This window comes from Equus caballus, chromosome 20 (assembly GCF_041296265.1).
Source record: "Equus caballus isolate H_3958 breed thoroughbred chromosome 20, TB-T2T, whole genome shotgun sequence".
Classification (NCBI taxonomy): Eukaryota; Metazoa; Chordata; class Mammalia; order Perissodactyla; family Equidae; genus Equus; species Equus caballus.
The window spans coordinates 28,727,591-28,739,996 of NC_091703.1; the positions used below are offsets into that span (position 1 = coordinate 28,727,591).

At 42.9% G+C, this 12,406-nt stretch overlaps 3 protein-coding genes across 5 annotated transcripts in view; 1 reads left to right on the top strand and 2 right to left on the bottom strand.

The window, feature by feature from the left end:
* The window catches only part of H2AC16 (H2A clustered histone 16), a 47,700-nt gene that overhangs the window by 19,399 nt on the left and 15,895 nt on the right, over nt 1–12,406 (top strand). For 2 of the 3 annotated variants that reach the window (XR_011429658.1, XR_011429657.1), the window contains exon 2: nt 7,964–8,360. Coding sequence is in view for 1 of the 3 variants with exons in the window: in XM_070244349.1 (XP_070100450.1) it covers nt 7,964–8,364 (401 nt within the window). In the remaining 2 variants the exon portion in view is untranslated. Of the gene's footprint in view, nt 1–7,963; nt 8,365–12,406 lie in introns of all 3 variants that reach the window. The other variant, XM_070244349.1, reaches the window with a different exon arrangement.
* On the bottom strand, nt 7,225–8,145 carry H2BC16 (H2B clustered histone 16). The gene has a single exon (XM_001494338.7). It carries the CDS (start codon nt 7,652–7,654, stop codon nt 7,274–7,276), a length of 381 nt encoding a protein of 126 aa, XP_001494388.2. The 5' UTR covers nt 7,655–8,145; the 3' UTR covers nt 7,225–7,273.
* On the bottom strand, nt 9,419–10,208 carry H1-5 (H1.5 linker histone, cluster member). Its single transcript, XM_001505032.5, has one exon. It carries the CDS (start codon nt 10,151–10,153, stop codon nt 9,473–9,475), a length of 681 nt encoding a protein of 226 aa, XP_001505082.1. The 5' UTR covers nt 10,154–10,208; the 3' UTR covers nt 9,419–9,472.

The following is a 12,406-nucleotide window of genomic DNA, read 5'->3' on the forward strand; positions in this document are numbered from 1 at the left end:
ATCACATAGTGCTTGCAGACACCCTGTATATCATTTGTCTGAAATGTGTGCCAATTTGCAGCTAAATCGTGCTGCCAAAGAGCAGAGAGAAACTTGCCCAATGGATGGAGTTATTATTATTTTATTATTATTATTATTATTATTATTATTATTGGTGGGGAAGATTGGCCCTGTGCTAACATCTGTGCCCACCTTCCTCTATTTTTTGTATGTGGGCTGCCACCACAGCACGGCTTGATGAGCGGTGTGTGGGTCCACACCCAGGATCTGAAACTGCAAACTCCGGGATGGAGTGTACGAACTTAACCACTACACCACCGGGCCAGGCCCCTGAATGGAGCTATTAGTATATCTCACATCTAACCGTAATTTCTGCCTTCAAGGCTGTCATGAAATAGACCATGAGAGTCATCTCTCTGAAGCAGCAGCCCCAATGGGAAGACCCTCTATGCTCTCGCTCCCAGAGGGTAGCGGTCCAGATTTGCGCACGTGAAGACTAAAAGGTATCACTGTAGATGACACACGAATGTTGTTTAATTATTTTCAATAGATTTTTTTGAAATAGCAGTTTAAACATTAACTTTTCCTTATTCTTAGTTCCTCTTGTCAGTCTCATTGCTTTTTGTCAAAGAACCAAAGCTAGGCCTAGTCCAGAGCACCCCTGATTTCTATGGCTATTCTACTTAAAGGAAGGCAGCTGATACGGGGTGAATTATATCCATGCCGCCCCTACATTTTTATGTTGAAGTTCTAACCACAGTGCCACAGTAACTGTATTTGGGAATAGAGTCTTTAAAGAGGTAATTAAATTAAAATGAGGTCTTGAGGGTGGGCCCTTCTCCAATATGAAAAGTGTCCTTTAAAGAAAAGGACATTTGGGCATAGGCATGTACAGAGGGAAGACATGTGAAGACAGAGGGAGAAGATGGCCGTCTGTAAGCCAAGGAGAGAGGCCTGGAGCAGATCCTTCCCGCACAGCCTTCAGAAGGAAGCAAACCTGCTGGCTCCTTGATGTCGAACTTCTAGCCTCCAGAACTGTGAGAAAATAAATTCCTATTGTTGAAGCCACCCAGTCTGGGGTAACTTGCTGTGGCAGCCATAGCAAACTAATATAGCAGCCAACACATTAATATAATGTGACATTCTGAATCATCTGTCTGTTTGTCTGTAAACCTAAGATACTGCTAGTACTTGCCTCATTGGATTGGAAAAATAAATTAGAGAACGTACAGTGTCTAGAAGATAGTACACACTTAATAAATGCCAGCTGATAAAGTTATTTTTCATCCATATTCCAAAAGCAAGATGTAAGCGCTGTACAGTTTTTTCCTTGAGGGCAGATCCTTAAGTGCAGAGCCATACTGTAAACTCTGATGTTCAGTAGTCCCACAAATAGCAATGTATTAGAGAAAACTGAATCAAGAATTTCCAGATGTATAGGGCAATAAGCAAGAGAAAAACAAGAATGAGAATAAAATACTGAAAATATAAAAACTGGGTAGAGCACCAAAGCAGGTCATTCTGATAGTCCACATTAATAAAGAAGCTACTCAAGCAGCCTAAACAGATGGAAGGAGCACAGGCCCTGGAAACTCTTTGGAGACTGATGCTCTACTCCATGGTTGCTGGCTGGGTATCTTGGAAAATTTAACGAGCCTGTGATTCTCTTGATTTTCTGCAAAATGGAGCCAATAATAAGGCCCCAGTTTTCTCAGAAGGACTTTATGAGATGACGTACACTGCTTCCGAGCACGTTCTTGGACCTGGATGAGGTTCCTATGTGAAAGTTACTACGAAAAAGGCATTGTATAGATTTTTTTCTTTCAAGAAAATAAGTATTTGTTAAATAGTGTGAGAAATAAAAATAAGTATAATTTTTATGTGTTCCACCACAATGTGAGCTTCTCTGGGTTGTATATTTTTATATTTCCTGAGTTAGGCATATAATAGTGGCTCAATTAAATAATACATTAATTAAACTGGCATTTTCCCAGATCTGTATGAAGTACCACTGGGGGCATGGGAAATTGTTGTAAGTAGTATGTGGACTTTGGTATTTGTTTTTGTTTTTGTTTTTAAAAGATTTTATTTTTTTTTTTTTCCTTTTTCTCCCCAAAGCCCCCCGGTAGGTAGTTGTATATTCTTCGTTGTGGGTCCTTCTAGTTGTGGCATGTGGGACACTGCCTCAGCGTGGTTTGATGAGCAGTGCCATCTCCGCGCCCAGGATTCAGGCCAACGAAACACTGGGCCGCCTGCTGCCGAGCGCACGAACTTAACCACTCAGCCCTGGGGCTAGTCCCCGGACTTTGGTGTTTGAAATGTTGCAACAGAGAGTGAATATATCATTCTCTTTCCTACTCTATTTAAATCTTCAAGTAACTGGAGAAGAGCCAGTTTCGTGCGGAGGGTCTTTAAGGCCTGACTATCATGTTTTAACACCTCCTCACCCCCCTTTTCTAACTGTATGACAAAGAACGACTCTCAGGCTCAAAGTAGTAGGCAGCAAACAGCATAAAACTGGCATTAAATAATATGTATATTTTAAAAATATTGTTTTACATTGACCTTCTGTTTATGGTCAGAGGTAGAAATTTTCCACTAGAGTAGGGATGTAAAGTTGTCTTTTAAAATAAATTGATTTCATCTTCTAAAGAGTATATTTAAAGAAAAATCTTAAGTAAATAATAGTATGGATTGTACCTAGATATAACAAAAAGAAAAAAATTTGTAAAAGTGGCACTCAAATGACTCAAGTGTGAACACTACTGAATAAAACAATGTAAGCAATGTCAAAACAGTACATAGCAAAATGATACTATGATGACATTTTATATTTCTAAATAAATTATATATCTAGATATGGTATATAAATATATAAATTATATCTTATTAATATAATGCTAATTATATTAGATAATATAGAAAATTTATATATTATAAATATATAAGTGAAGTTATATGAAATATAATATTGTGTATATAAGTAATAATAATAACATAACATTAAACTATATTTAATATTAACTGCTGTAAGAATTTGGAGAAGTAAATATTATTCTGGAACATGGCAATCAGGAAAGTTTCTTGGAGGAGGTTCAACCTGGGAAGAAGGGCTTGACTGGGACTGGAGCTCCCTCCCAAGGTCCAAGAAAAGGCTCTCTCATATGGCTGTTGGCTGGAGGCTTCAGTCCTCACCATGTGGGCATCTCCGTAGGGTTACTTACGACAAGGGCTGGCTTCCTTCTCCTTCCTCAGGAGCAAGTGATCCAAGACAGAGTGTGAGGGATGAAGATGGAAGTCTCTTATTTAACCTTGGAAGTGACGTGCCATCACTTCTGCCATATTTTGTTGGCTAACCCTAGTACAATGTGGGAAGGGCTACACAAAGGCACAAATATCAGAAGGCAGGATGTCACTGGGCGACCTTAGAGGCTACTTCCAATGGTTGGCACAGTGTTCCTCTCCACCCCCATAGCCATTAGCATTATCTGAGGAGTTTCAAATAGACTAGATGCCCAGGCCTCTCTCCTGATCAATTAAATTACAATCTCTGAGGTGGAAGCAAGGCAATGACATATTTTTTTCCAAAGTTCTACCACCAATGAACCACTGGATGCAAGAGGAATGAGAAACTGGGAATATGTAACTGATCCAGTGAGAGCGGTCATTTGATTATTAGCTAGTTTTATGGACAATGTACCATGACAAGAAATATGAGAGATTTTGCTCTCTTGGCTTGAGACAAGGTGGAAATAAGGTCAGCCAGAAAAAGTTAAAGAAAAAAGTGGCAGAAAAGTTAAAATTCAGGAGTGGACATACGTATTAAATGGTGGGCATGGCATTTAGTATTTGAAAGACAGTCTTATTTGCCAGAGGCCCTCGGTTTGTGTGGTCCCTGGTGACCCCAGCTGGAAGCAGGTTCAAAATTGGTGATTTTCCCACAAGAATTTGCTCAGTTCAGGAGGCTGTGGAGAAGGATACTGTTCTGGAACAAAAAGTAAATATTGTGAGTAAAGGGCCTAGAGCTCATATCTGTAGGAAAGGGTCTGGTAATTCTCTGGGGTCCCTGATGCCCTGACTTAACCTAGGAATCCTCCTTTCCTCTAACCTCCCTAGGAGGTTTTAGCCAAGAAGCAAAATGATGCTCACACACAGAGCACCTTGCATGTTGTCCCTTTGAAGTCCTTAATCATGGGTTGAGATGAGTCACAGCTGATCACCCCAAATCCACAGCTTTCTGCAGCTACTAAGAATTTGAAATATATCACAATAAAATCCAAAGCCATTATTCTGTCATATAGGGTCCTACACATTCTGGAAAGCCCCCTTCCTACCTCAGTTACCCCACCTCCAACAACTTTCTTCCTTGCTCCCTCCATTCCAGCCACATTGGCCACCTGCTGTGCCTTGACTAAAACCAGGTATTCCTCACCCCTCAACACTGCCACCTCCCCACTTCAGATATACCACAGAGCTTCTTTACTTGTTCCTTCTTCTTTCTGCCTAGAATAATCTTCCCCAATGGCACACTCCCTCATCTCATAGGTGTTAAAATTTCACCTTTTTGATGAGCATTCTGTGATTATATTATTTAAAGGGGAAAACACAAAACCACTCCCTATCTTCATTTTATGCTCTGTCTTCCTCCCAAACATTTAATATCTTCTCACACTCTTTTTGTTATGTGTTCGTCTGTTCCCATATTGACATATCAGAGAAAATAAACTCTATGAATCCATGACTCTTTTTCTGTTTAGTTCACTGCTATAATTCCGGTGCCTAGAGAAGTTTCTGGGAAATAATATGTAGCCAACAAATATTTACTGAATTTAAAAATGAACTAGGAAACAACTATAGTCAACACTGTATGGGCTGAACTTTGAGATTCAGTTCGATGAGTAAGTGAAAATGTCCTAACCCTTTCAAATACTAAATAAATGTATAAGATTCATTTTTAATATATAAAAATATATTTGTGCATAATAATCCACAATTCTTAAAGCGCTCACAAAGCATTTTCACCCATTCTCCCAATAGTCATGTGACTATGAATTGCTGTTATCTCCAATTTACTGATACTGAAAATGGGTTTCAGAGAAGTCAAAATGCTGGCCTCTTGAAGTAAGTGGCCAAATATTTTAGGAATTGGTCTCCTAATTTCAAAACTGGGTACCACTATAGGTCTCATAGACCAACCATAATAGAGGAGATAGGTAATGTCAGTTAAAAAAGCATTGGCATAGCGGTTAAGTTCACGTGCTCCATTTCCACAACCTGCGGTTCAGGCAGTGCAGATTCTGGTTTCGGACCTACACACTGCTCATCAATCCATGCTTTGGCAGCATCCCACATACAAAGTAGAAGAAGATTGGCACCGATGTTAGCTCAGGGACAATCTTCAAGCAAAAAGAGGAAGATTGGCAACATATGTTAACTCAGGGCAATCTTCCTCACCAAAGGAAAAAAAAGGATTATAAAACAAAAACAAAAATGTTAAGTATTATAAGAAGACTATTTAGAAATAAATTACACTTCTGAAATTATTAGGTCTAATGGAGATGAAATTGCAAAGATACGGGAAAGAGAGGGAGGTCCCAGTTTGCACATAGGCAAGGTGTATGGATGTGGAAGAGGTTGAAACAGGAAACAGGAAAGAAAAAACTCTAGAGAAGCTTCAAGAAGGGAAACAAATGCAAACTGGAATAATCAGGGAAGATTTCAGAGGATATTAGATTTGGGGTTGGCTTTGAAGGAAAGACAGGATTTGGATGGTAGACGAACAGGGACTTTACATCAAGAGAACAGCTCTAAGGTACATTTCAGGAAATAATTGTACCTTTGTGAGCCTAATTTAGTTGATTTCTTCACTGCATCAGTAATAGTAGTAATTTTATATTCGATATTGATTGATGTAGTAAGGAAATGGACTAATATTAAACCTCATTACTATTATCCAAGTGTTTCCAGCCACTTTATCAAGGCTGGAGGGAAGACAGCCACAGTCTGTGTCAGTGGATTTGGTTTCTTAACTCTGTCTTTTGCTCTCTGAGCTCAAAGAGTTCAGCCAAAATTTTGTGCTTTTTATTCACACAAGCCCTTCTAGGGCCTACTGTCCTTTAATGGAAAAAGATTGAGTAATAGCTAGAAAGACAATAAAGATGCTGGACTTTAAGATCTTAATATCTGATGGTCTCTAGAGTCGTAGGGACTTGTATTCCCACATTGATTCTTGAACAAGCTCTAAAACACCTGCCTAAACATGGGAGATTGTGCTTCCCTCGGGGGGAAAATGCCCTCCTGCCACTCTCTCTCTTTCTTAGTTCAAAAAGATTGCCATTTCATTTAGAATGTCTCCCTTATTATAGAAAAAAAAAAAAAGGTGAGGGGGGGAATACAATGAAATGTATCATGGAGTTGACTTGACTCAGAAAAGAAACTGACCTACATTTTAAAACTTTTTTCCCAAGAAAAATTTTGACCATGTAAAAATCAGTGTACAGAAATGCCATCCTGAAAAGTGGTGAAACATTAAAAGGCAAGTGAAGGGGTCGGCCCAGTGGCATAGTGGTTAAGCTCTTGTGCTCCTCTTCGGTGGCCCTGGATTCACAGGTTCAGATCCTGACCGAGGAATGAGCGCCGCTGGTCAAGCCATGCTGTGGCAGCATCGCACACAAACGGAGGAAGATGGGCACAGATGTTAGCTCAGTGACAATCTTCCTCAAGCAAAAAGAGGATTGGCAACAGGTATTAGCTCAGGGCCAATCTTCCTCATACACACACAAAAAAAGCCAGGAAGCACAAGGATAAAATTTTTTAAAAGTATACTAATTATTACTGGTGTGATATTCAGGGCATCCTACTGTTGGTGGGTAGAGATGAAAAATGGTGGTGTAACCTGTAAAGGAAGTAGATGTTCATCCAATGATTTTCACTAAGAGTTGTTAGGGGTTTTTTTTTTCACATGAAAGAGCATTTGAAATCTTTTAGCCACAAATTTAATCAGTGACTCTCAGCACTGAGTCTGGATACTAAGTGAAATAAGCACAACAAAATTCACTTTGGATTTGATCTTTGTAATGCACACAAAAAAATCTTACTTAAAACACACAAGACCAAAAATTAACTTTTGTACAAAATTAGGAACAATAAAGGGTTCGGATTAAGACCTGCCTTTGTCTTCCTCTAAAACGGGATAAACTGGGTGCCAGTTCTCTTTAGAAAGCGTGGATGGCTCTGAAAAGAGCCTTTGGGTTGTGGGTAGTTGCCGGCAGGCTCACTTGGAGCTGGTGTACTTGGTGACGGCCTTGGTGCCCTCCGACACCGCGTGCTTGGCCAGCTCCCCGGGCAGCAGCAGGCGCACGGCCGTCTGGATCTCCCTGGAGGTGATGGTCGAGCGCTTGTTGTAATGCGCCAGGCGCGACGCCTCGCCCGCGATGCGCTCGAAGATGTCGTTGACGAACGAGTTCATGATGCCCATGGCCTTGGACGAGATGCCGGTGTCGGGGTGGACCTGCTTCAGCACCTTGTACACGTAGATGGAGTAGCTCTCCTTGCGGCTGCGCTTGCGCTTCTTGCCGTCCTTCTTCTGGACTTTGGTCACCGCCTTCTTGGAGCCCTTCTTCGGGGCAGGGGCAGACTTGGCGGGCTCTGGCATGACGAAAAGCAACTGCCAAAGACACGGAAAAGTAAGAAAGAATGAGTGTGGGGTGGTAGGTATCCCCTTTATTTACAGTTTCTTATGCAAATAGGGTGATTGACAAAATCACGTGTCTGATTGGTGGTGAAATCTGGATGACGTCACATATTTGTCCAATGAAAATAAAGTATTTCAAAACCACAGTTCCATTGGTTTAAGTGAAACCGTAAGTTTAGCCAATGACACAGCTTCCTTTTCGCGCCCAGTAAAGACTATAAGTGTTGCAGCTTTGAGTGGTTTAATTCAGATTTTACTTTCTCTGCTTAGTGCTGTTCAACGATGTCTGGACGAGGCAAGCAGGGCGGCAAAGCTCGCGCCAAGGCCAAGACCCGCTCTTCTCGGGCCGGGCTGCAGTTCCCCGTGGGCCGAGTGCACCGCCTGCTCCGCAAGGGCAACTACGCCGAGCGGGTCGGGGCCGGCGCGCCGGTGTATCTGGCGGCGGTGCTGGAGTACCTGACGGCCGAGATCCTGGAGCTGGCGGGCAACGCGGCCCGCGACAACAAGAAGACGCGCATCATCCCGCGCCACCTGCAGCTGGCCATCCGCAACGACGAGGAGCTCAACAAGCTGCTGGGCAAAGTGACCATCGCGCAGGGTGGTGTGCTGCCCAACATCCAGGCCGTGCTGCTGCCCAAGAAGACCGAGAGCCACCACAAAGCCAAGGGCAAGTAAGGCCTCAGTAACAACCTCTTCCGAACCAAAGGCTCTTTTCAGAGCCACCTACTATTTCTACAGAAGAGCTGGGACAATAGTTTCACTTAATCTGGTTGTCACTGTTGACTGGGAGAAGGAAATCGTTTCTTCTACAAGTTTAGCAAGTAATTTTAAGGAGTAACTTTTCATATTCAGATTTTACATGCCATGTTAGGATTCTTGGATCCCTACTATAGTGCTTTCCTTGGAGCGTCTGCAAAAAACAGGAATTTTGTTAGGAAAGAACAGTATTAGGCCCTGAAATGGGTAAGGGTAGTTAGAAGTTGGTATTTATCTTGATTACTGCAATAGACTTTAAAAGTCAAAGAAAAATGACCAACACGTAATGTTTTGTTGAGCTTACAATTTATGTGTCCAAGCACTAAATTCAATTTTACATATCCGTTCAGAAAAAGCAAAATTCAGTATATACCTCCACAGCTGTACCAGCTAACTTTCTATTCTGTGTCGATTTAGTTTTAAAATATTAAATGCACCATAGCGTTCACGTATAGGATATTTGCCCCTCTCCTCCCCTGGTTAGATCTTGTGGCTTATATGGATGCATATACTGCCAGGCAATCACCTAAAGTAGTATATTAACTGGCATTTAGGTGGCACATATATCTAAGTAGGACTGCCGATTGGGCAGGAATTGCCCAATGGTAACGCGGCGCGGGATTTTCAAATTTCAGCCTCTCCCTTGTTACGCACCGAGAATTCAAACATCTTAAAAAGCGACCGTCACCGACTCATACAAGATTTCTGGGACAGTTTTACAGGGGGTGCCACTGGCAACGGCTCCTAACTCCTATGGGTTTAGGATTTAAACGCCTGAACTTTGCTTACTATGCCATTAGCGAACATCAACAGTTTCGCTTTAAAACGACCACAAGCAAGAGAAAAGCTGCGAATACCTATGTCACGTCAAGAAAAAAAATGTACTGTTTCACAGCTCTTGTGTAAACCGGTGAGAACGTGACAATGATTGCATAGGTGACTCAGTGCACAGCTATTTTCGGAGACCTCTGGGTGGCTCTGAAAAGAGCCTTTGGGGTTTTGTCAGTCCTAAACGCCGACTACCTACTTCTTCTTGGGAGCCGCCTTCTTCGCCTTTGCAGCTTTGGGCTTGGCTGCCTTAGGCTTCGAGGCTTTGGGCTTCGCCGCCTTCGGCTTCACTGCCTTGGGTTTGGCGGGGCTCTTGGCAGCCTTCTTCGGCTTGGCGGCAGCTTTGGCCTTCTTGGGGCTCTTAGCCACTTTCTTGACACCAGCGGCCGCGGGCTTCTTGGCCTTCTTGGGGGTCTTCTTCACAGCTTTCTTGGCTCCCGCGGCCTTCTTGGGCTTCTTAGGGGTGGCCCCTGCGGGCTTTTTGGCTTTTGCTGCCCCCGCCTTCTTGGTCTTGGGTTTCGCCTCCCCGGAAGCCGCCTTCTTGTTGAGCTTGAAGGAGCCCGAAGCGCCGGTGCCCTTGGTCTGCACCAGGGTGCCCTTGCTCACCAGGCTCCTGAGGCCCAACTTGATGCGGCTGTTGTTCTTCTCCACGTCGTAGCCGCCAGCCGCGAGGGCTTTCTTCAGTGCAGCCAAAGACAGGCCATTGCGCTCCTTGGAGGCGGCCACCGCCTTAGTGATCAGCTCAGAGACTGGAGGCCCGGTAGCCTTGCGCTTAGCTGCGCCACCGCTCGCGGATTTCTTGGCTGCCTTCTTCTTGGCAGGAGACTTCTCCACCGGCGCCGGGGCAGCCGTCTCAGCAGGAGCGGTTTCCGACATAGTGATGAGAGTACCCGCTAGAGGAAGAGAGATTCAAAATCCAAAGAGCAAGTTTTGCAATGCTGTAGTGCTCGGGCCCGGGACTTATATAAGCCGGTGCTGCCCTGTGATTGGTGGAGCGGCCAATCCACCGCCCTCAGGCAGCCGCCTCTCCCGGTTGGACTCCCAAATTGTGTTTCTTAGTCCCCAAAATTTGATTAAATGCTGAAAATAATAGTACAAAATTTGAGGCTTTGAAGCTCCAAAGGAGGAAAACAGCCTTCAGGTTCACGTATTTGTTTGTGTTTTCATGAGTCACGCGCAGTTGATGAGAGATATTTTTAAAAATCCCTTCAGCTTTTCATATGAATCCACCTGGCTTCAGGCATCGCGCTAGTTAGTTGCACGTTGCGATAAATTTCTATTAAGTATCAAGCGAACGTTTTTTAAAAGGATTTGTCCCTAAATTAGGCCTTTGATTTTTGCAGGAGGAAAGACACTAGGCTACTTGGTTTGGGCATAAACTTTGTTTCAAACTGTAGCAAGTAACACAGGCATAGGGTGGCTGGTTGCCTACAGCTCCAAGTTAACCACATAGACCTTACTTTAAAAACCGGTTCTGCCTCCTGGGAGTTTCCACATGCCAATGTCTTTAGAGAATAGTATTTTGTACCCTGGAAAAGTTCAATTGCCAGAGTGATTTCTTCCACTTTGCAGCAGGAAGAATAGAAATTGCTTTGGCTTCAGGATCTGAAGACTTGGATTCAAATTCAAACTTAAATTCGGTATGTTTTTGATTGAGATGCTTTGTCCCTTTAGTTCCTATGTAAATCCATTAAATAAGGATGAAAAATGCTTAGCCCAGATAATGCGCTTTAGAAAAACTCTGAAACCTTCTTCCAGTAGCCCTCAAGAGCACAAACTGTTTAGATGACATGGGACTTTGTCAGGTTTTCAAGGTGCTCTTCCCAACGCTCTCACTCAAACTCCTTGCCTCCATCAACACTGAACAAATTGCACCGTTAGGAATACCCTCTTTTGTAAACAACCAGAAGACATCAACGTGGATTTTTTTTATGTGCTTAAGTGAAGATAGATGTGTATTTTAGAAAAATAATTGACTACTGACTATGAGAAGGGTGGATTGGGTATTGAAGGACAGGAGGTTATATACAGAGGTTCTGAAGAATTCAGGAAAACGCTAACATCTGAGGGAGTTGAGGCAACAATCATAAGTTGGAATGGAGAGTGAAGTTTGCTATTTATTTGGGGGTGGGATGGAGAATGGACAGGATTTTGTGCCTGGACAACAGTAGATGAGGTAATAGCTAGGATCTCTAATGCAATCAGCAGTCAGTGCTTCCCTGTGAAAAACTGTTAACCAACACACTCCATCTTCTCTCCAGGAGCTCCTGGAGTTGAAATTTTATTTAACCATGGCCAAATCTGGACGGTGGCTTGTTTTTGTATGACCCTCAAGCTAAGAATGATTTTTATATTTTAAAATTGTGTTAGAAAAGAAAGATGTGGCAGAGACCATATGTGGCCTGCAAAACCTAACTAAACTATTTACTATCTGCCCCTTTTGCTGTATTTTGAACTCCTCCATGTAGACACAGTTGATATATTGCTACAGATTTGCCTTTTTCAGAACAATGCAAATTGAGAACTAAAAGATTTTAACAAGAAAATGTTCTGATCAAGCATTTCCTCTGTTTTTATCACAAACCTTTCAGAAGCTCCGGAGAGAAAAAACCCTCCATGTTTAAGGGGCAGGAGAGGGTTATAACAATAAGAACTAACACTCACTGAGCATTTACTAAGTGCCAGGAACTAACCTAAGATGCTCTACAAGTTTCAATTAGTCACATTCTACAGCTGTACCAGCTTAGTCCCAGAAAGAGGATGAGTAATTTGCCAAAGCCTATACGGCTAGTAATTGGCAGCTCTGAGTTTGAACCTAGAACACCTGGCCTCAGCTCTGTTATGATGGTGAGATCCTAGAAGGGGTGGAGAGAGACAAGCATCTTTGAAGCTTGGAAGGGGCGGCATCATATTGTCCCCACACCTAACAGCCAGCCACTAAAGGAGCTCTAAATTAGTCTGTAGGCTTCTGGCTCCATGGATCAGAACCATTTTGCTGAATCAGGTCCAAGAGTTTCCAAAATGCTTCTCTGGAAGGGCAAATATGAACATAGGGGAAAGAAAGGCAGGCCCAGGTGGCTGACCTGCCTGCAAACACTCAGGAGAAAACTTGCCTCCACATAACTGCTA

What these genes read in the sequence shown, in the direction of transcription:
- H1-5 (XM_001505032.5), bottom strand. Translation starts at nt 10,153, where the DNA reads ATGTCGGAAACCGCTCCTGCTGAGACGGCTGCCCCGGCGCCGGTGGAG.
- H2BC16 (XM_001494338.7), bottom strand. Translation starts at nt 7,654, where the DNA reads ATGCCAGAGCCCGCCAAGTCTGCCCCTGCCCCGAAGAAGGGCTCCAAG.